The sequence below is a fragment of the Coffea eugenioides genome, chromosome 1 (assembly GCF_003713205.1).
Source record: "Coffea eugenioides isolate CCC68of chromosome 1, Ceug_1.0, whole genome shotgun sequence".
In the NCBI taxonomy this organism is placed as follows: Eukaryota; Viridiplantae; Streptophyta; class Magnoliopsida; order Gentianales; family Rubiaceae; genus Coffea; species Coffea eugenioides.
This window is the reverse complement of record NC_040035.1, coordinates 2,238,366-2,261,420: the sequence shown is the minus strand read 5'-3', so window position 1 is coordinate 2,261,420 and position 23,055 is coordinate 2,238,366. Positions and strand designations below refer to the sequence as shown.

At 36.7% G+C, this 23,055-nt stretch overlaps 3 protein-coding genes and 1 pseudogene across 3 annotated transcripts; all 4 read right to left on the bottom strand.

Annotated features, from left to right (window-relative positions):
• Positions 1–746: 746 nt before the first annotated feature.
• On the bottom strand, positions 747–9,339 carry LOC113760451 (annotated as a pseudogene).
• Positions 9,340–9,437: 98 nt separating this feature from the next.
• Positions 9,438–10,785, bottom strand: LOC113750054 (putative receptor-like protein kinase At1g72540). Its single transcript, XM_027293974.1, has 2 exons — positions 10,657–10,785; positions 9,438–10,324 (listed from the first exon to the last, which is right to left on the bottom strand). Exon 2 carries the CDS (start codon positions 10,162–10,164, stop codon positions 9,643–9,645), a length of 522 nt encoding a protein of 173 aa, XP_027149775.1. The 5' UTR covers positions 10,165–10,324; positions 10,657–10,785; the 3' UTR covers positions 9,438–9,642.
• A 2,768-nt stretch (positions 10,786–13,553) lies between these two features.
• Positions 13,554–14,474, bottom strand: LOC113760435 (myricetin O-methyltransferase-like). The gene is made up of 3 exons (XM_027303008.1): positions 14,339–14,474; positions 13,892–14,091; positions 13,554–13,595 (listed from the first exon to the last, which is right to left on the bottom strand). Exons 1-3 carry the CDS (start codon positions 14,472–14,474, stop codon positions 13,554–13,556), a joined length of 378 nt encoding a protein of 125 aa, XP_027158809.1.
• Positions 14,475–15,800: 1,326 nt separating this feature from the next.
• LOC113780445 (trans-resveratrol di-O-methyltransferase-like) lies at positions 15,801–17,358 on the bottom strand. The gene is made up of 2 exons (XM_027326245.1): positions 16,499–17,358; positions 15,801–16,143 (listed from the first exon to the last, which is right to left on the bottom strand). Exons 1-2 carry the CDS (start codon positions 17,279–17,281, stop codon positions 15,829–15,831), a joined length of 1,098 nt encoding a protein of 365 aa, XP_027182046.1. The 5' UTR covers positions 17,282–17,358; the 3' UTR covers positions 15,801–15,828.
• Positions 17,359–23,055: the final 5,697 nt, after the last annotated feature.

Here is a 23,055-nt window from a genome sequence, read left to right as displayed (position 1 = left end):
AGGAAATTCAATTTTTCAGGTGATTTCCTTTCGGTTGATTTTTTCCTCCCCCTAATGTCGGGAATCGTAACTCATCAGAATAAATAAATCATTCAATAGATCACCCATCAATATTTTACGATATTTAATCGTAAAAAGTGATTCATACCCGACATAAATTCTACATTACAATCTGGTGTAATGTATAAGTGATTGTTCAGCAATAAGCACTTAAATTTTGTGATCATTCAAATGTTAACCATAAGAAATTGAAATAAGTTTATGGGTTAGAGATTTACCTCAATAGGTAGTCAAGAGTTGCTCGAAAAAAAACCAACAGTTGATTTGACACTAGCAGAATCTTGACAGAGTCTCGTGTTTCACCTTTGCTCAGAAGTAGAGACTCGTGCTGATAACGTGTTATAAAACTAATAAAATAAGGAACTATAATATCAAGTGAAATATTGGAGAAAGAAGTAGAGAAATGGAGAGTAATATTCTTATATTCCAATAAGATATAAAAGTCATTCCAAAGGGTGTCAATGTACCTCTATATATAGGTACTACAAGATTAAATGAACATCAATCCTATTAAACACCCACTATTTCAAGAATATGAAGAAACCTATGAAACGGTTCTTCCACTACATGAATAGATTTATCGATTGTAACTTCTATACATAATGTATCCATAAATCAAGAATTAATCCTCTTGAGAATACAAAGGGATATCCACATTTTAGTTGTTTCATAACAATCCACTACTCCTAATAATAAACCTCAATAAGGGATCTCAAGCCCAGTACCAGAGTTATCTTATAGTCATTGAATCCTGCCTCAGAAAAGAGTTTTGCCCACACTCTCACATTTCTTTGTTTACCTGTGACAAGCACCATCATCAGCATATCAAAGAAAAGTTGAGTTTCAATTGCCTCATGATCATCAGCTCCATTTTGCTGGTCATTCAGTACCATGTCTACGATTATCACCTTCCCTCTATTTTCCTTGCTAAGAATTGCTTCTTCGCATTTCCTAAGTATTTGTACACATTCCTCGTCATTCTAATCGTTCAATATCCACTGTTTAAATTAACATTCATATCACAAAGAATTCAAATTAGTCAAGAACACCACATCAAAAGCCAAGGTTGTAATGAATCAGCAGCATACATAGATGTGTTTAGAATCAATACTAAGCTGCCTTTTCATTACTATATAAAAAGTATGAATGTTGGTATTAGGGAGTGCAAGTGTAAGCACTTTTTTATCTTAGTTTTTGTTATTCCTAAATTACCCTCATGTCTTTTAATTAGAATTATTACATTTTAAGTGGCACTAATTAAAAGAAATAAAACACTTCAATTGATTACATTTTAATGGTATTGATAATTATAATTAAAAATTACTCGTTAAAAACTATTTACCTACCCTTGGACTCCATCTCCTATTATTATAACGTATCAAAATTTCTTAATTGAAGCATGAAAAATTTCTTATTAGTCATTAGTTGAGATTGTTAAAAAAAATCAATTTCAAAAAATATAAATCAATTTCAAAAAATATATATTCTCTAGAAAATGGAGAAACATACAATGACAAGAAAAACCCTTATTCATCTATATATCTTCACACAAATATCACGAGTAAATTTTACAATTTTGCACTTTTACCAATATGAAGAATTTTTCATGTTGCACCCAATAAAATTTCAATATACAAAAAATGACGACACCTTTATAACTAAAATAGCAGTATTAAACTAAAAAAAAAGAAATCTAAAATAGCACCAAACAAACCACTATTATCATTAATAGCAACCGATCAAAACAAGAAAAACTAAAATAAGATTGAAAACTATTTATAAAATGACATAAAATAAATAGCAAATGAATTAAAAAATTAGAATACAATTCAAATAATACCAAAGACAACATCCAAATCACTATATCCAAGGGAAGACTGATGCGGATACGGGTGCGCAAGAACTTGGGTCAAGAATCCTTTGGTCCACATTGGCGGTCCGATGACAAGATCAAGATCCAAGAAGATGAAGGAAGCTTTACGAGCCTTGATCATTCACCATACAAGCAAGGAGCAAGCTAAGTTTGAAGATTTGATGGATCATGAAGTTACCTTGTTCACTTGTACGTTTGAAGTGAAAGAATGATATCATACTTGTTAGCTTAATTAGTAGCTGTTTTAAAGCTGACTAGTTTATTAATTATTGGGCCTTATCGGGAAGCCATAAAGAGCTGGCTCTTTATGTGGGCTGAATTCTGGCCGAATTTCCTATTTCTAGTTTAGGTAGGTGAGTTGTCAATTCTTACTCCAATGGGGTTGCCCTAGTTCTAGCCTATAAAAGGCACCTCTTGTATGAGTAAAGGGGACAAAATATTACAATCAGAAATCGTGAGGAATTTTCCTTCAAGTTCTTAATTGAACTTACTCTTGAATTCTTGAGTTAGGATTCAAATCAGACTTTATCGATTAGTTTGTTCCCTAATCGTGGTGTTGCTTCATCCATAGTTATTTGTTTAAGGTTGCTGATTATCTTTGTGTGTCAGAGGTCTTGAGTTCATGAGAACAAACGAGTTCAATTTCCATTGGGAGAAAAGATCCAACTCTGATAATTACAAGGTTGAGAGGTTCTAGGAGGGTCTTCCCCTAGGGTTGCTCATCAGTTGGTAATCAGAGTATCAGGTTAATTCTCTTTTAATTGAAGTTGTTCATATCTTGTTAGTTTGTGTCTTTTGTCAAAAAAAAATAAAATACTGTAGCGATTACTGTTCATCGTACAGTAGCGATGACTGTTCATCGTTACTGTACGAATACTGTTCATCATAATGTACAGTACTGTTCACGTTACTGTTCACCCGAGTAAAAAAAAAATTCTATTTGGGTGTTGTCTTTTTGTGTTTTCTGTCCAAGTTCTTGGGTCTGTTATACTTGTGTTTGGGTTGTTAGGGTTTAAAGACAAAAAAAAAAGTCACGTACCTTATATTATTTTAGTGTCCAAGTTGCTAGAGTATTGTTGGAATTTTCTTTTGAGTATTGCTGAAATTCTGTTTTGCATATTTCTTGAGTATTGATTGTTGTTCTTGCAAACCCTAAACACCACAACGTAATTTGAGAAAGTTTTTGAGCTTCTTGAACAAATTCTTGAAATTCTTGGACCACCAAGTCTTGTTTTGAACGTTCTTGAACGATAAATCAAGAACTATGGTCTTCTTGGAATTTGCATAACCTTTCATCCATTTTCTTGAAATTGTTGGTGTGACCTGAATTTGTGTTCCTTGAAGAGTCGAAGGAAAAAAAAAAGAGAACAAAAAAAAAGAAAAAGAGAAGGAATCGGCTCTCATACAAAGGAAATCAAGTTTCCCAAATCTTGAGTTTTCAATTCTTGATTGGTTTCCAATTCTTGATTAATCTCCAAATCTTGATGGGTTTCCCAAAACTTGAGTCTCCAAATCTCGATTGGTTTCCAATTCTTGAGTCTCCAATCTTAATTGAATTCCAACGATCCCAAACGATTTGACCAGCCCCAAACACCCCCAAATCAGTTTCCAAAACCAAACCTATGCTGCCCCAAACACCTTAGCCAAACCACCTTTGAATTCTTGAGTTTCAAAAATTGATTGAGCTAGTTTTTGGTGCCGATTTGACTGAAATTTGAGGACTGGTTCTTACCTTATTTGAGAACCCCAAAAGCACCATTTACCCTCCAAATACTGACCAGAAACTCAGCAAAACAACAGCTCAAAAAAAAAAGTTCCAGCTTTGGGTAGAGTTTTTTCTAGAATTTGCAAAATTCTGCTTTGTGTGTCTTAATTACTTGCTTATAGGGTTTTTACTCATTCACTTTTTTATTCAGTTTTGAGTCATTTTTTTTCTTGAGTTCTTAATTCTGGAATTTTTGAGAGTTTGAGTTGTTTTAAGAACTTTGAGAAGGAAAATTGAGAGTGAGTGTGTTTTCTTGAATGATACACGAGTGCTTGCAAGGTAGACTAGGATATACTTGTTTTTGCAGGTTGGATAATATGTCTCAAGAGGGGAACATGCCCAAACCGTCTGAGACCGACGTGTCACTCAAATTGGTGCTCTAAACTCTTCAAAAACAAGCGGAGAGACATGAATTTGTGATGACACAAATATCCGACAGGTTGGCTGCCATTGATATGCGAGGTACCGGAGATACACACAATAGGGTTTCGAGTGTTCAGAGTGCTGATCATGATGCGGATGATGAGGGATATCATTCTAATACCTCCTTTCGATCAAGAAAAAGCCAAAGGGGCGCGAGGGAAGGTCGAGACCGACCTATGAGAATCGATGACAATCTTGGTTCCATCAAGACCAAGATGCCTACCTTTCATGGGAAAAATGATCTTGAAACTTACTTGGATTGGGTTAGGCGAGTTGAGCAAGTGTTTGAAGTCCACAATTACTCTGAAGAGGAAAAGGTGAAACTTGCAGGTATTGAATTTCAAGATTATGCATCTATTTGGTGGGAGCAAGTATGTGCCACAAGGAGGAGAAATAGGGAACAACCGATTGACACTTGGACTGAAATGAAGCAAGTGATGAGGAAATAATTTGTACCCTTCCATTATTCCACGGACTTGTACAATTGGCTCCAACGAAAGAACGAATCTCTCAAGAGGAGGGGTTCCATGCAATCTCCCTCTTTAAAACCGGTTTATACAAGAGGTGATAAGAAGGCTCATTCAACATTTTCTATGACTAAACCTAGAGTTGAACCACCTCATGTGGAGTCATTTTGGGAGACATATCAACGTCTTCTACACCAAAAACAAATGGAGTCAAATGGATGCTATCAAAGTGAGTTTTCTAAGAAGGAGGTAGCTGACCCTATTCCCAGCAAATGAGTATCTCATCCTATTGAACCCTTTGTTGAGGAGGTTGATAATGAGAAAACAATCGAGGGCGTTAAACTAGATAAAGAGATGGAAAAATCTGATGAGATGAGTGGTAAAAAGGAAGAAAAAAGAGGAAGTGAGCCAATTTTGAGCAAAAATGTGAGGGCTTATTCTTTTCCTAACGAACTTACCTTTGCTTTATTTAGTGTTTCTTCGTTTGTGCAGATTAAGAAAAGTCAGATGAAGCTAGTCATGCCATGCTCCATTCCAAAGTCACTTGTACAATTCACTAGTTTCCATGAAGTTTGTCTTTTAGGAATTAAATCTATTTGGGATCACCTCATGGATCAAATTCAATTCAACTCTGTCCATACCAAAGGGGAATCAATTCAAACCCACCATGAAGAGAGAATTCCAAATTTTCACTCTCATTTGTTGCCTATGGTTCATTCATCATCTTTACCTTCTTTTGAGTACAATTTCCATCCTAACACTTGTATTTCTTATGCAGATTTTGGAGGAAAGTGTAAAAGACTAGCAATTCCTTCTAAAGTTGAATCAATTGGTGGAATGAATGATGAAGTGTCAAAGGGAGTTTTAACACTTAAAACTTATTCTATACCTTCTTACCATTTAGTTGCTAATGTACCATTACTTCTTTACCCGATTTCAAATTTGTTTCAAGTTGAAGGTTATTTTGTTTTTGTAGGTTGTAAAGCTGTCCAAAATTTTCCAGTTTTGATTCAAGACTTACAACCTGATTTCGTGCTTATTCCAACTAAAGGTGGTGATCTTTCATGCTTATTCACTCAGCCAAAAGCTGGTGGCCAAGTGCTCAATTTGTCAACTTCAACTTGTGCTAGTTCGAGTAACCCTCATGAAGTGGAATTCAATTGTTTGCTACCTTATATGTTGGATGATGAGAAATTGTGTGTCATTCAAGATCCCAAACCTGTCCTCCACAAGTTGTTTAGCACCTCATCCATGCAACAAGTTGCTCCCATTTTATCCATGCAAGATGATTCAAAACAATGTCAACTAGTGCTGCATTTTATACCTTTGCACAATCAAGGTGTCAATGTGAAGATCCGTGATCAAAGGCTAATTAGAGAGTTTTGGATTGCCACTTGGGATTTTCACACGCCTTACACAAGCTCTTTCCTACCTTGGCGCATGTCCTTGTTTGATAGCTTCCCGAAACTGACCAAACGACATGTAACATGGCTTGTAGTCACTCATCTACTTCCAACATTGCTGTCCTTTAAGCGCACCATCGATTTGTGGACAAATCACTTTCAAGAGGAGACTTTGAAGATTCGAGAACGAATCTTTTTGAGGAAAGAGGGAATGATGCGGATACGGGTGCGCAAGAACTTCAACCTTGGGTCAAGGATCTTTTGGTCTACATTGGCGACCCGATAACAAGATCAAGATCCAAGAGGGTGAAGGAAGATTTACGAGCCTTGATCATTCACCATACAAGCAAGGAGCAAGCTAAGTTTGAAGAATTGATGGACCATGAAGTTACCTTGTTCACTTGTACGTTTGAAGTGAAAGAATGATCTCATACTTGTTAGCTTAGTTAGTAGCTATTTTAAAGCTGGCTAGTTTATTAATTATTGGGCCTTATCGGGAAGTCATAAAGAGCTGGCTCTTTATGTGGGCTGAATTCTGGCCGAATTTCCTATTTCTAGTTTAGGTAGGTGAGTTGTCAATTCTTACTCCAACGGGGTTGCCCTAGTTCTAGCCTATAAAAGGCACCTCTTGTATGAGTAAAAGGGACAGATTATTACAACCAGAAATCGTGAGAAATTTTCTTTCAAGTTCTTAATTGAACTTACTCTTGAATTCTTGAGTTAGGATTCAAATTAGACTTTATCGATTAGTTTGTTCCCTAATCGTGGTACCGTTTCATCCACAGTTATTTGCTTAAGGTTGTTGATTATCTTTGTGTGTCAGAGGTCTTGAGTTCATGAGAACAAACGAGTTTAATTTCCATTGGGAGAAAAGATCCAACTCTGATAATTACAAGGTTGGGAGGTTCTGGGAGATTCTAGGAGGGTCTTCCCCTAGGGTTGCTCATCAAAGACAAACATTGTAATTGACAATAATATAGTAATACTTCATTTGTATTGGTTTGAACAAACCAAATCCATCCATCAAGTCAGAAACCATCTCCAATGATAAAATAAGAATTATAATAAGAGTAAATATAAAATGAAGAATGATAAAATGAAAATGATATCCAAATTGTTTTTGGTGATATCCAAAATACCCTTATTTTTCTAATGATTACATATATTTATTGTATTGCAATATTAGTGAATAAAGGAAGCGGTTATGAAATGAAAAACTTTAAAATTAAGTAAATTTCATTTATGGTGACAATTGTAATTAAACAGATTTAATGCATTCCAACAAATTGATAATAATGACAGCAGTTATGGATTCAAAGTTGGCAATTAAAAACTAAAACACTGCAATAGACAAAAAATTAATATTAAAATTATTAATTAGCCACAATTCTCATTCCAATTTCATGATCATAAAAAAAACTAATATTAAAACTAAAACTATTGTGCTCATATGAAAAAAGTAGACTTGTTGCTCTTGCTTCGCATTGGATTGTGCTAAAAGCATGAATAAAAGAAAAGGAAAATAGAAAAACTCCAACTATCTCTATCTATAAAATTTCAATTGTTAGAATGTACAAGCCAATAAAATTTTACGTGATGGATCATTTATACTCCATTATTGACAAAAATAGAATTAACATAATACAAAGAATTCAAATTACATTTATGTTTATTTTTCTAACTTAATTATATTCTTCATTTATAAAAAATTGTGATGATTGTGGTTTATATGCAATAGAGTCATAAATATACAATAATTTTGGTAAAACATGATATTATCAATATTTGATATGTTAGAGTTCGAGCTATAAATCAAAAAGTGTTTGGTTCATGATTTCGAATTCAATCGTAAGGATATGTCAACTATATTGAAATGTTTTCTGTCTCTTTTCATTTAATAAAATTTTTAAAAGTAATTAGCTTAAAAAAATAAATAACATAAAAATACTATATTATGATGTTGATGATCAAAGTTTCATAAAAAATTTTAGTATCTGAAAAATAATATATTTTAAGATATTACAATCACGTGCAAAGAACGTGAACTATTACTAGTAACAACAAAAAGGTGAATATGGATCTGTTGCATCTTCTTGGAAAGGTGATCTTACCTTCATTATAACATCATCTGCAGGAGGAATAGCTACAAACATATCTCCTCCAACAAAGGCTAAACTCTTGTTATTCGCTACCAAGCCATCAACCACATGAGGAAGATCGATCGGGAACAATACAGTTCAAGTCAAGAAAAGCATCAGCAATTTCCTTAGCCAAAGTTCCACCTCCAACATCCACCAAAGAATTCAACCCTGAAAAAACATCCTTGCATTCCCTGATCAGAATACTGCCAACTAGCCTAGAATCGCTAGCCATTCCTTCATTAAAAAAATTATTAAGCTTCTGATGTGGCAAGTCTTGAAGGGATTCACATCACTGTTGTTTTGCAACCACCGGCTAAGGTGGTACCATGGATCCATCAAGGTAGGATCAAGCATGGTGTCACGCTAAAAGGCTCATCTTTTAATAAAGGTTTAGATGAAGTAGTGAGCATATAACCTTCCTCTTCATCGTGCTGACTAATTTTTGCCTCGATGAAGAAGCCTGACCGGATTAGAATCCTCATCAGGCGACAGACAGAGGGGGGCTTTTGCATTGCCAATTGGAAGAGCATTGGAGTTCATCCAGGGTCATTGGCTTACCCTGCTTGTGAATAATGTCTGGTATGCTGAGTTGAATTGCACATTTGAGGGACATGGAGTTAATGAAGTTGAATATGTGATTCCATATGTGAGCTTGAGCTTGAAGTAGCTAGCATAACCATTTCTACCCAAATCCATCTTTTTCGCTGTCGATTTTGTTTTCCCTTTTGGGTATAACAGGCAGGCGTCCAATCTTAATCCAGAAAGGTGTATTTGTGGAGAATGGGCTGGGACAGTTGTCAGGTGCCACCGTCCCAAATGATGTATGGGAAAGATTTTCTCAACAAGGCAAATTTTGATAATGTGCAGCCAAAAGCATGTCACATAACTTAGAAATTACAAACATATATGGATCTACAATGTCAGTGTTTCAAAATTGAATAAGTAATTTACATTGAGTTACATTTTGTTTAGAAAGTGTTGTACAAGTTAGGCAAGTTAAGAACTGAAAATCTTTTCAGTTCTTTGTCCCTCATGTTTATCCGTTGTTTCTTCAACTTACATTCAGCTGTAATCGCTGAATTTAAAGTGGAAGCGATGCATCTACTTCAACAATGTCGGAAACAGTTATTGTCCTTAGCTACCTCAACTCCACACCATTTATACATAATGTGCTTGCTGTGTATTCCAGGCTGGGATTTGGACACATTCCAGTGTTGGATTGTGGTGGGGTTTAATACCAAATCAATGGATTAAATCCTTTATACAAAGGAGGCAAACGAACAATTTTATTACACTCAAAATATATTTAATAACAACACACAAAATAAATTTATATTGGACACTAATAATTGAGCCTCACTCTTGAGAATAGTTGCTCTAATATATCAGTGCCTCACTCTTGAGATATCTGCTCAAACACTCACTCAACAATTGAACTCGTTGGCTGATGACTACCCAAAAGAATAAACCAAAAAACAAATAACTGGGGTCCTTAATCCTTCTTGAATCCTCATGTACATTTCGATTGGGATGGGCAGGCGTCCATCTTCACAATCTTGAACTCCTTGGCCTTTGGCAGCTTAAATTCTTTCCTTAGATTTGTATAGAGAGCGGTATCGGAGTAAACAGCACGAGACCTGATTCGATGCTTATGCGTATGTCCTTTTCTGCCTCGTTGGCAACCATTTCCATTTTTTTTCTTTTTCAATTCGGCTGCCCTTTCGTCGTCGTCGTCTTCTTCTCGTCCATTGTTGCCGGGAACCCTCTTTTCCTCCTCATTTTTCACGTGCCCTTTTGTTTTTTCTGAAGTCAGCTCATGAGCCTCTGCTGCCATTTTCCCTTCTTTGGGCACAATGTACACAAATGGCCCGACCGGGATGTCATCTTTTAAGTCCAAAATGTTGTCCAACATTTTCACGACGCCGTCCATCGTAGGTCTAGATCGGGCACGGTGGCTTAAGCACTGATGTGCCAGTGTAGCCGCCTTCTTCGCCCCTTCCGACGAGTATTGACCATCAAGCTTCGGATCCATGATTTTATCAATCTTATGCGGATCTTTCAACAGGGGCCTTGCCCATTCCACCAAATTTGTTCTCTGCTGGGACGGCTTTTGTCCACGGCACGTTTTCCAGTTAGCAGTTCCAACAACACTACTCCAAAGCTATAGACGTCGCTCCTAGTTGTCAAATGACCTGAAAGTCGGAAGAAGATTGAAAATTCGTAACCAAGTTGTTTAACATATGTAATTAGTTGAACTAACCACCACTAATTAAGCTACCAAAAATTCAGCAAACCTGTCATGATGATAAGTGAAATAATAATGGATATGAAATTATCGTGTATTGATGATAAGTATTAACAAGTATTTGTATTTCAACGGGAGATTAGCAATCAACTGTCAAATATTGATGATTAGTGTTTGTAATAGTGTCAGCATTAGTATTCGAATAAAAGACCACTCAATTGGATACAAAAGAAAAAGAGAAAGACATGGAAGAAGAGGCTAATAAAGTTCAAATTATACCAAATTGTAAACCCCGTTATGTAGGCATATTGTATCCATGATACTCAATTTTATGCTCGTGCTAACACTTATATAATTTTGGACATATCAGCCAAATCAAAAGATCAAGAAACATCTATCGGTAAATCATTCAAAACATTGTTATATATGGTAGGAAACTAATCTTTCAAAAAGAAAGAAGGGGTAATAGTTTATGTTTATAATTTTAATTAAACTTATTGACAAAGAGATTTAGCACGGACACTATATAAAGAATGGAATTAGCTAGAGAGTTTCATGAACAACCATATATACGTGCACGAAAGTATCTTGTCAGAACAAAATTGATTGAAACCATACATAGATTTGGCCATTCATGCAGTACATTTCTAATTGCCAAAAGTATGCAAGTCATGAGTGGTAATAGGACATCAATTAGCCGCCATTATGATCAAGTTTTTTTCGGCACGTTTTCTAGTCGTAGCTCAAAGAAACTATATTTTGAAAACGATATGACGAAAATCACTTCAAATTATAAACATCACTTGACTCTATTAATTTGATCAGAACTCACTAAAAATGAGTGTGTGTTCAATTTGACCTGTATTTCATTTAAAAATAGTACATAAAAACAAGTTAGTTGAACACAAACTGAATGAGATCTTGAAGTCTAATACAAATTGGTAAGTTACTAACCATTTGAGGTATAGACCCTAATCCAAGGATTTAATCAGCCTAAATATCTTATTCTACGCTATGTGAACTGGTAGTTGCATTCAAATTGGCTACAATCGCCCATCTCACCTACCTAATCTACTAATTACCATCTAATCCCTTACTTTTTCTAATTTTCAATTAATTTTGCTATTGCTTAAGTGGTATTAGCAAGATAAGAAAGCGACATGGATTTTTTCATATGTTTGTCAAAACTTTATAGATATAACTAAACTATGTTATGTAGTTAACATGGAACGAACTTACTATTTCATATTATCAATTTTATCTACCCGATGTTGAGGTCTTAACTATTATTAGTTTCTTTGTACCTTAGTGGTTTTCTAACCAAATTTTATGTTTAGAATTTTTGAGCACGTACTAACATAAAATTCAGCTCAACAACAACAAATGCATTAATGCTATAAGATAATAGAGAAATCCATATCAAAATGCCCAATTGAAAAAAAAAAAGTGAAAGAAAAAAGGAACGAAAAGGTCAGATGTGCTGTTATTTCATTATTGGGTTATGTAAAAACATTTCATTTTGAGAATTGAACATACATATAGACTTCGTAATAGCTTACTCTTGAAATTCTTGTCTCTTCGTTTGAAGGTGAAAAGAAATTACTGCATAGTTATTTCCATAAGTTGTAGAAAACAATCAAAAAAGACAAAAGAATAAGGTTTTGATGAGTAAAATTCAGAAATTGGAACGGCACAATGGGCTATATTTCTGTTCCAATTTTGGGCTATGTTATCGGCCATGTAGCCTGTCTTTTTCGATTGCAATGTTTTTTTATCTTTGTACGCAAAATAACATAAGATACACATCTTGACTTCATACACATGTCTAACCAAAAAAAAAAAAAACTATCCACAAGTCCTAATAATAAACCTCAATAAGGGATCTTGATAGGGTATAATTTGTTAGTATTTTTATTATTAATTTTCCCTTCTATCCCTGACAAATATTGTGTTAATTGCTGATATTTACTCATATTTGGTATTTGGAATCAATTTCAGGAATGAAGCAGAAAACTACCAAAAAGGAGGGACTTTGTGAAAAATATGGAGACTTCTAAGGGCTTCAATCCTTGGGCCCTTGAATTGGTGGGGGACCACAAGCTAGTGAAAGGCATTTGGTCATTTGGGCTTCAAAAGAAAGCAACGTAGAGAGACTTGGAACAAGAAGTACTTGGGAGGCTTTGTCCACATGTGTGGGGACCACCTAGATAGCTTTTAGTCATCTTTCTTTTGTTGCTTTAAAAGGGGACAACGTACAGAAGCAAAAGATATCTAGGGCTTTAGTTTTAGTTTTTTAGTTTAGTTCTAGTTTTCTTTCTTTGGACTGGCCTCTGACACACGCCAGGTATTCGACAATATTCCCCAACGGGGAGATTTTCTCATGAGGCGTGGTTAAGCTTTTCTAGTCAAGGGGACAACTGACGATTTGGTTCGACAATTACTGTGAGATCGAATCTGTTTTAATTATTTTCTTCATTTATTGGTATTTATATGTTCCTTGATTTTAATTGCTATGGCCTTGTGTATGATTGATTAGTGCGCAATAATTAATTATTCATATAGGCTATTTTTGCTAAATAGGGGTAATTGAATCCGTAATTGTTCGTTATCTCTACCTCAGTAGCAACTGGCGTAATTGGGTTTATGTCAGGGGAGCATATGATCTAATTTAAACAAACCCTCGTAGCGTGTTTGTTGGTTAGGATTGGGCCTTTCTAATTATTAATGCAATCTAGAAATTAAATCCTACGGTCGTACCTAGGGTTATTTTTGGGTTAGAGAAATAGCTAACGGTCGTACCTTAGCTATCGAGAAATTAAGGAAGGGTTGGTTGTTTATCGCGTGCATGACAACTATAACTAATCTATTGCTAAATGTTGGAATTATTTCTGCATCAATGATCAGTGCCTGAACCATTTCTGAAGTGTACCCTTGGCTAGAGTTTCTCTTAATTATTTCTTTTAATCAATTATTTTCTGCACTTGATTTATTTAGTTAGCATTTAATCCAAGAACCTCCCATACTCTGGACTCTAGAAGAAATGAATTATCCCCAGTCCCTGTGGATTCGACCCTGCTCGCCGCTATATACAAAATCTGTATTTTTCTTGAGTAGGTAATTATTATTGCACAGGTTCGGCACCTGTCAGATCTCAAGCCCAGCACTAGAGTTGTCTTCTAGTCAATGCATGAAGCCTGCCTTCTCATTTCATTGTTTCCCTGTGACAAGGACCATCATCAGCGTATCACAGAAAAGTTGAGTTTCCCTCCATTTTCCTAGCTAGGAATTGCTTCTTTGCATTTCCCAAGTATTTGTACACATTCCTCATTTGTGAATAATGCTCTATTTGTGAATAAACTTCCATGACTGATCCAATGGTTTACTGTAATAAAGACATGGTTGTAATGAATCAGCAGCATACATAGATGTGTTTAGAATCAATACTAAGACTGGCCTTTTAACAACAAAAAGGCGAATATGGATCTCTTCCATCTTCTTGGAAAGGTTGTCTTACCTTCATTATAACATCATCTGCAGGAGGAATAGCTACAAACATATCTCCTCCAACAAAGGCTAAACTCTTGTTATTCGCTACCAAGCCATCAACCACATGAGGAAGATCGGTAACAATACAGTTCAAGTCAAGAAAAGCATCAGCAGTTTCCTTAGCCAAAGTTCCAGTACCACCTCCAACATCCACCAAAGAATTCAACCCTGAAAAAACATCCTAGCAATCCCTGATCAGAATACTGCCAACTAGCTGAGAATCGCAAGCCATTCCTTCGTTAAAAAAATTATTAAGCTTCTGATGTGACAAGTCTTGAAGGGATTCACATCACTGTTGTTTTGCAACCACTGGCTAAGGTGGTACCATGGATCCATCAAGGTAGGATCAAGCATGGCGTCAAGCTAAAAGGCTCATCTTTTAATAAAAGTTTAGATGAAGTAGTGAGCATATAACCTTCCTCATCATCGTGCTGACTAATTTTTGCCTCGATGAAGAAGCCTGACCGGATTAGAATCCTCATCAGGCGATAGACAAAGGGGGCTTTTGCATTGCCAATTGGAAGAGCATTGGTGAGTTCATCCAGGGTCATGGGCTTACCATGCTTGTGAATAATGTCTGGTATGCCGAGTTGAATTGTACATTTGAGGGAAATGGAGTTTATGAAGTTGAATATGTGATTCCATATGTGAGCTTGAGCTTGAAGTAGCTCATTAGCATTACCATTTCTGCCCAAATCCAACTTTTTCGCTGTTGATTTTGTTTTCCTTTTTGGGTATAACAGGTAGGCATCCAATCTTATGGTTAAAGAGCATATAAGACCCACACGAATGGATAGGCATGATGATTAGTAACTGGGGCCATGAGTGGCTATAACAATTCAATTTAGTTCTTCTGCGCACTCTTTTTGTTGACTAATATATTTGCAAGATCCAGAAAGGTGTATGGGACAGTTGTCAGGTGCCACCGTCCCAAATGATGTATGGGAAAGATTTTCTCAACAAGGCAAATTTTGATAATGTGCAGCCAAAAGCAAGTCCCATAACTTTGAAATTACAAACATATAGATACAATGTCAACAATGTCAGTGTTTCGAAATTGAATAAGTAATTTACATTTTGTTTAGAAAGTGTTGCACAACTTAGGCAAGTTAAGAACTGAAAATCTTTTTCAGTTTTTTGTCCCTCATGTTTATCCGTTCTTTCTTCAACTTACATTCAGCTGTAATGGCTGAATTTAAAGTGGAAGCGATGCATGTACTTCAACTTCAACAATGTTGGAAACAGTTATTGTCCTTAGCTACCTCAACTCCACACCATTTATACATAATGTGCTTGCTGTGCATTCCAGGCTGGGATTTGGACACATTCCAGTGTTGGATTGTGGTGGGGTTTAATACCAAATCAATGGATTAAATCCTTTATATAAAGGAGGCAAACGAACAATTGTATTACACTCAAAATATATTTAATAACAACACACAAAATAAATTTATATTGGACACTAATAATTGAGCCTCACTCTTGAGAATAGTTGCTCTAATATATCAGTGCCTCACTCTTAAGATATCTGCTCAAACACTCACTCAACAATTGAACTCGTTCATTTCCTATCTTTCACTTGAGCTTTGGTGCCCTTCAACTGAGGAAATGACATTTATTTATACTAGTAAGGATCCTACAAGCGGCTGTAATTTTTCTCTTCTCATTCAATGCCCAATTGCCAGAAAATCCGGTGAACTTCGCGAGTAAATCTGGTTCAAGATACAAGCACGAACCAAGTTGATCAGCCGCCCACGTTCAGCTTCAGGACTGGACTTTGGCAATTTGTCTATTGCCAATAAATGAGTAAAACAAACACTCCAAAGCCATAAAACTTATTCTGAACATCCTGACTAAAGATTCATCACTTTTTAGCACAAACAACATTTTCAAAAAGCATATTAATTAATAATAATAAACCTCAATGATAGATCTCAATCCCAATACTGCAGTTATCTTATAGTCACTGAAGCCTGCCTCCGTGAAAAGTTTCGCCCAATCTTTCTCATTTCTTTGCCTTCCTTTGAGTAGAACCATCACTGCCATATCAAAGAACAGTTGGGTCTCAATCGCCTCATGATCATCATCCCCTTTCTGCAGACTTTTGCAGAACATTTCAACAATTATCACTTTGCCTCCTTTTTCCTTGCTAGGAATTGCTTCTTTACATTTTTTTAGTATTTGTACACACTCATCATCGCTCCAATCAATCAATATCCACTGCTTGATTGCAAATTATATCACAATGAAAGAAAATTTTTGTTAGAAACATTGCACCCCATCTAAAGCTTTTTGCATCAAAAAGCAAAAACAAAACTATTCTCTTATAGTACCAAACACACGCAATCAATTTGACGTTTAAAACTTTGTTCTTTTTTTTTTTCCCTCTTCATGATGCAGTTCTTCGATTAAGCATAGCCTCAATTTCTACTACTCAATCTTACTTTTGAAGTTGACACTTCTTATAATTGGTGAATTTTAATCTTATGATCTCAAGCAATAAGGATGAAAATCTAAATAAAACTATTATAAAAAAAATTTGTCAACTAGAAAACGTGCAACATCGATTTCATACCTTCATTAAAACAGCATCTGCAGGAGGAATGGCTTCAAACATGTTACCTCCAACATAGGCCAAGTTCTTACTACTCTCCAAGCCATCAACAACATGAGGAAGATCAAGCACAGTGCATTTCAGGCGAGGGAAAGCATCAGCAATTGCCTTAGCAAAGGTTCCAGTTCCACCTCCAACATCTACCAATGAATTCAAACCCTCAAAAACATGCTTACAATTTTTGGTCACCACGCTACTAACCAGCCGGGTATCACTAGCCATTGCTTCGTTAAAGAATTGATTAAGCCGCGGCTCATGGCTTGCAAGATCATAAAGCGAGCTCCCATGGCAAGTATAAAATGGGGTTTCATCACTGTTCTGAAACCACTGGCTGAGATGGTGCCATGGATCAGTCAAGGTGGGATCGAGCGTGACCAGTAAAAGCGGCGTCATGCTAAAAGGGTTACTCTTTAAAAGGAGTTCAGAAGAAGAAGTAAGCAGATAACCCTTTTGATTATCATTCTCATTTCCAGGAATCTTTGCTTCAATGAAGAAGCCTGAGTGGATCAAAATCTGCATGAGACGATAAACGAAAGGGGCTTTTGCATTCTTGATGGGAAGAGCATCAATCAATTGATCAAGGGTCATCGGCTGGCCATGTTTGTGAATAACGTCTGGAATGCCTAATTGAATTGCACATTTGACGGACATAGAATTTATGAAGTTGAATATATGGTTCCATATGTGAGCTTGTGTTTGAAAAAGCTCACCAGTATGATCACCAATATTTCTAGCCAAATCCATTTTTTTGTTTGAAATTCTAGGATTTTTTTTTCGCTTTTTGGTTGGGAATTACAAGTAGAACTCGCATTTTATAGGCCGGGTATGGGATTCACAGGAATAACGTTGCAATAGTTTCTTCTAATAATATGACAACAACCGGTTAGAAAAATGAATAAACAATGAAATCAACTCAGAAACAAGGATCCAAAGGCAGCTGATTGTTGTCGACAAGGAATAGCTTGTGGGCAATTATATCAGTCCCCTTTTCTTGACCAATTCATATATGAGTAGATAGGTTACTCTAGGCTCCTACTTGGTGCAATAATTCAGTGTTTCTAGAGACTTGCTTAAATTAAAGTGTATAATCAGCACAAATTAATTAATTGTTCTTTTTTTTCCATGTGTATTATCACTTGAGAAAATCGCACAATTCACACTGCTGGTGGTGCTTTCTTGTTTGGAAGACGAAATTTAAATAGTGACAACTTTTGAGTCATGGTTGAGTAAAAGTTTACATTGGTGTGTCATCATTTTTTAGCATAATTGCTATTCACAACAATCTGACGTATCGCAATGCTTAAGAATCTTTGCTTCTTGTCCTTAAAGGAAGAAATACAGTTTTAGTTGTAATGCTGGGCACCTGTCTGATTTTAGCTCCTAATGTTTCGACACAAATAAATCTGGTCTCCAATATTTGACAATTGACGCAATTTTAGTTCCTAAAAAAAATTCAATAAAAACAAATTAATATGGTCTCCAATTTTTTCAATTTGAAATAGATTCAAGATAATTGATGAATTTTTTAAATTATTGATGGAATTAGTCACGTGTTTATTAAATTAAATTTTATTTTTACTGTTTCTTGGTTAATTTATTACTCACATAGCATCACGTGAGTTATTCTTATTGTTCAAAGTTAGCCATTGTCAAAATTGAACGAATTAAAACTGCACAGATACTAAGCATTGAAGACTAAAACTGCATTTCTTGCCATCCTTAAATTAGGGATCAATTTCTTAATTGGAACTTTGAACCATGTTTTCTTCCTTTTATGAGAGATTTACAACTCTAATGAATTTGATATTAATACTAGCTATTGTTAATCAATACCTCATACTAGAATTTGATGAAAGGTGGAATTCATGTCATTTTGGGCTATTCATTTTTTCATTATGTATATATCCAAAATTTGCAGCTCTAGATTTAGAGAGTCTTCGACCTATAAAGTATGGGTGTAATTGAGCATGGCATGATGCCAAAGTAAATGAATAACTCACATATACATCTGGAAGTCTTTTTTAAAGCCATAGATGACTTTGGCAACATGTGAGCCCACATTCATTTACCAATTTACATTTACTAGGAGTTTGTTTCTTTTCTCAGCATAGTAGTAGTTTGTCATAAGAATTAGCAAAGGTCAATTTTCGTGATTTGAATGTGACAAATGTTTTACTGCTAAGCCACACCTGAATCTAGAGCTGTCATGGATGAGATTTTATTGGATTTTCAGGGTTCTAGCATTTAATTAATGAGGAAAATTGGTGCATGTCGAGCACCTTAATATTATAAATAACAATTCATTAGAGTGCAGCAGAGCTTGGGAGAAAGATAGGAAATAAATGAACTCAATTATTAAGTGAATCTTTGAGCAGATATGTGACAGGCGTCAAACCTGTGCAATAATAAATACCTGCTTAAATAAAATACAAATTCTGTATATAGCGGTAAGCAGGGTCGAATCCACAGGGACTGGGGATAATCTAATTTCTTCTCAAGTTCCAGATATGGGGGGTTTTTGAAAATGATAGTAACTAAATTACTTGGGATAAATTAAAATAAAATAAAATAACTACAATTCAAATAACTAATTATCACAATAAAAATAATAATGGACGAACTCTAGTCAAGAGACAACTTCGGAGATGGTTCACTTAATTCGATCACAGATGCAAGGATTATTCCAGTTACTATCTGATAAATTAGTTATAGTTGTCATACACGCGATAAACAACCAACTCTTCCTCAATTTGTCGATAGCCAAGGTACGACCGTTGACTATTTCTCTAATCAGGAAATAACCCTAGGTACGACCATAGAAGTTCAATTCCCTAATTGCATGAATAATTAGAAGAGCCTAATTCTAACCAATCAACACGCTACGAGGGTCTCTTTAAGTTAGCCTGTCTATCTCCCTGACACAAATCCAATCATGCCAGTTGCCACCAGTTTAGAATAATTAAACAATTACGGATTTAACTACCCTAATTGGCTTCAGGTTATTGAATTAATCTAGAATCCGGGCCCTGGATAATCGAATAATAAAACAACCATATGAACATAAAGCAGAAGATAGACGAATACCAGAAGATAATAGGAAATAAATAAAAACTAATTCGATCTCACAAATTTAGTAGAACCAAATCCTCCGTTGTTCCTCGACTAGATGAGAAACTTAGCCACGCCTCATGAGAAAATCTCCACGTAATTTAATTGAGGTCCAGGCCATAAGAGAAACCAAGAAAGAATAAAACTAAACTATGCTAAAAACTAAGCTAAAACTATTGATAAGAAACCTCCTGTACGTTTCTCCCTTTTTAAAACCAAAAGAAAGTCTAATGCTATCTCTAGTGGTCCCCACTGAATTGAGAGTCCAAGGGCCAAAAGAATTGGAGTTTTGCCAAAGTCCTTGTTTTTAGTTTCCCGTAAGACTCCTAGTACAAGTCCACCCTTTTCAGCATAAAGATAGGAAATTCCCTTTTTGTAGCATCCTGTGGAGCCCGGCTTGTATTTCTTTTTAGAACTTCCCATGTGTGGAGTGTTTTTCTCAATAAAGTCTCCTTTTTAGCACTTGTTTGCTCCACTTCCTGTAATTAGGGCCAAATACCAAATATAAGTACATTTCAACAATTAAAACAATATTTGGCAAGGACAAAGAGGGAAATTAATCATAAAATTAACAACAAATTATGCCCTATCAATTCCCCCCACACCTAAATCATGCTTGCCCTCAAGCATAATAACAGCAATTGAACACCAAAATTTGACAATGGCTATTGCTCTAACTATCATATTGCCAAGATACCCAGAAAAACATATATCAAGCATCACAGTTAAGATCCAAGAAAAATCACTCCGGTTAGCTTCTCAACTACCAACTCCTCCAATTTAAAGCAAACTAATCTAAGAAAAAGGAATGGTTGCTCACATTTATTAGTAAATGGTCCAACTATTAACCAAAATCTCAACATTAATTCCACAAATCGGCAAGCTGACTTTTACCACTTATTAACACAACCTTCACTTTTCTTTCTTGCTATTTTTTTTCACACTTTTCTATTTTCTCTTTTTCCTTTTTTTTTCAGAATAGCAAAAGACTTAATCTCTAGCCATTAGAGCCTTTTGACGCGAACTCCAACATTTGATAGATGGAGAAGCCCGGTTACTCAGCTCCAATCGCTACGGGATCACGCACTCATAGCAATTACTACCTTTTGACGCGAGAATCGACATTTTAGGTGAAGATCCCCGGTTACTCAGTAGTAATAACTAGCGGAGTACAGTCATCTCTTATTTACAATCATATAGCACAATAACTAAAAATGACACAAAAGAACAGCAGCCAGCCTCAAATTTCCAAATATGGAGAACTAAAATTAATAACTGGACCAATTCACATGAAAAATGCCAACTATCATTCCCTATGCCTAGAAAAGTTAACCAAAAATTGGAAAAGTCAAGCAATTACCGATATTCACCAGAGAGATGTTCATGAACTCAACCACATTAATTTAATACCCTTTTATTAATAAAACTTGGCAATAGCATAATTAGAGGCAACAATCCAGCATCAAAACTTGGTATTCATTTAAGGACTGACCACTAGAAAGAAAAAGAAAATAAAATAAATGAAAGATAGGCAAAAACTAACTAAAAATAAAGGAAAAGCCCCTAGAAATCGAAAACTGGAAATACTAGCACCCAAACTGACCCCCCCACACCTAATTCACACATTGCCCTCAATGTGATAAATAAACAATAATAGTAAGCAAAAGAGCAACGGTACTTCCCTGAAATCACGGGGACCATGGCGGGGCCACAGCAGTGAGTGAGGCGGGGAATGGTTGAGTTGGGTTGGAGTTGGGTTGGGTTGGGTTGGCGGGGCCTAGAAGAGAACCTTGATCTCACTATTGCCGCTAACAAGTAACCCAATCAATAGAAACAAAATTGCCAACATATAGAGGAACAAGTAAATGCAGATCAGTAGAAATCCATATCCTCTAATGAAGTCAACAATCAACCCAATAAGCACAGGTATCTCCCAATTCAAAAGGGTAGTGCATAATAAATGGCTCACCAAATTAGCAATTTAAAGCCCTGAGCAATTTAAGCCCAACAAGTCAATCAGTACCAGAAAACCACTCCAAACAATGTAACAGTTAAACTCCACAGGCAAAGGACGTCCAACCAATTCCACTCAAGCAAACTAGGAGCAATGCGACTGATTAAACAAAGCAACAAATTTCAGCAAGTGGACACAAATTCAGCCAAGATCTCAACAACTGGTTTCAAATTGACAGCCAATTACCCAATTTAAATTCCAGCAGCAACCGAATATTATTCGATCAAATTTCAAGAATTTCAAGCAATCACCGCGACCAGTACCACTGGTGCATATACAAGAAGGGATGAAATCAAACAGCCAGCAATATAGCAGCAATAACGATAGGCAAAAGATCTCAACCAGTACCACTGGTGAGTCACAGAGAAAAATTAAATTCAATAACAAACCCCAACCAACAAAATGCACACTGTAGGCACCCAAGGTCGAGACAAACGTCTCAACAAAGCATCAATTATAGGCACTAAGCAATTAAGGTCCCAACGTAGTCAAGCACAACAACAAGTCAGCCCATCAATTCAATTAATAGCAGAAAACACCCCCACAGATAGCAACAATCAAACTCAATTCCGTCCAAACTGATTCCGCAGAAATTACCCAATGAATTTAACTGCTCGAAACGCCCTCACAGAAAACCAACCCCAAACTGTGCAGGAGAAACCCCAAATAAATCGGCAGATGATAAATCAAGAAAATTATCCCAATTGCAAATCAATTCCAGCAATTAGTTTCTAGAAATTGCGAAGGGGGAAGGGCAAGCAATACCTCCACCTGTCAATTTTTGACAGGTGGCGAAGGTGCGGCGAAGAGGAAAATGTGAGAGGGGGGGTCGCCTGCGCGGTGGAACTGGAGGTGTCGGCTGCGGCGTCGAGCGGCGATGGTGGCGTGCTGCTCTTGCGCCTGGGGGTGCGCGCAAGGAGCTCCGCTGCTGCTAGCGGCGGACGAGATGAAGCTTCAGACGGCGGTGGTGGCGTGCTAGGTGGAAAAAAGTGCGGTTGGTGAAAGTCAACAGGCTTGCTGGCTGGGCTGCGCGCTGGTGGAGGCTGGTGGTGACCGCGAGGGCGACGGCTGAGCTGGTGAGCGACGGCGGCGCGCCTCGTGCGTTGAAGCGGCAGTGGCGGAGGTTAGCTGATGCAGTGGAGCTCGTGGGCCGCGGCGTGCGGCTGGAGATGGGAAGCCAGAATGTCGCGGCAGGTGGAGCTGGGAACGGAGGAGCTACGGCGCTGCTGGTAAGCGAAGAGAGGCGCGCGAGCTGGTGGAGCTGCGCGCGATGGGGGAGGAGCCGCAGCGTGCGAGGAAGAAGACCTGCGATGGCCGCTGGCGGTGGCTCTGCCCACGCGCGTGGTTGTGCGCACGGCTGTGGCTCTGGTTGCCGACGAAGCTGGAGGAGAGCTGG

Coding starts and splice junctions, on each gene's coding strand:
- LOC113750054 (XM_027293974.1), bottom strand. CDS start 10,164: ATGGATCCGAAGCTTGATGGTCAATACTCGTCGGAAGGGGCGAAGAAG.
- LOC113760435 (XM_027303008.1), bottom strand. CDS start 14,474: ATGACCCTGGATGAACTCACCAATGCTCTTCCAATTGGCAATGCAAAA. Junction 14,092..14,338: donor TCAGCACGATGATGAGGAAG/GTTATATGCTCA, acceptor ATGTTTTTTCAG/GGTTGAATTCTTTGGTGGAT. Junction 13,596..13,891: donor CAGATGATGTTATAATGAAG/GTAAGACAACCT, acceptor TCCTTGTCACAG/GGAAACAATGAAATGAGAAG.
- LOC113780445 (XM_027326245.1), bottom strand. CDS start 17,281: ATGGATTTGGCTAGAAATATTGGTGATCATACTGGTGAGCTTTTTCAA. Junction 16,144..16,498: donor CAGATGCTGTTTTAATGAAG/GTATGAAATCGA, acceptor GCAATCAAGCAG/TGGATATTGATTGATTGGAG.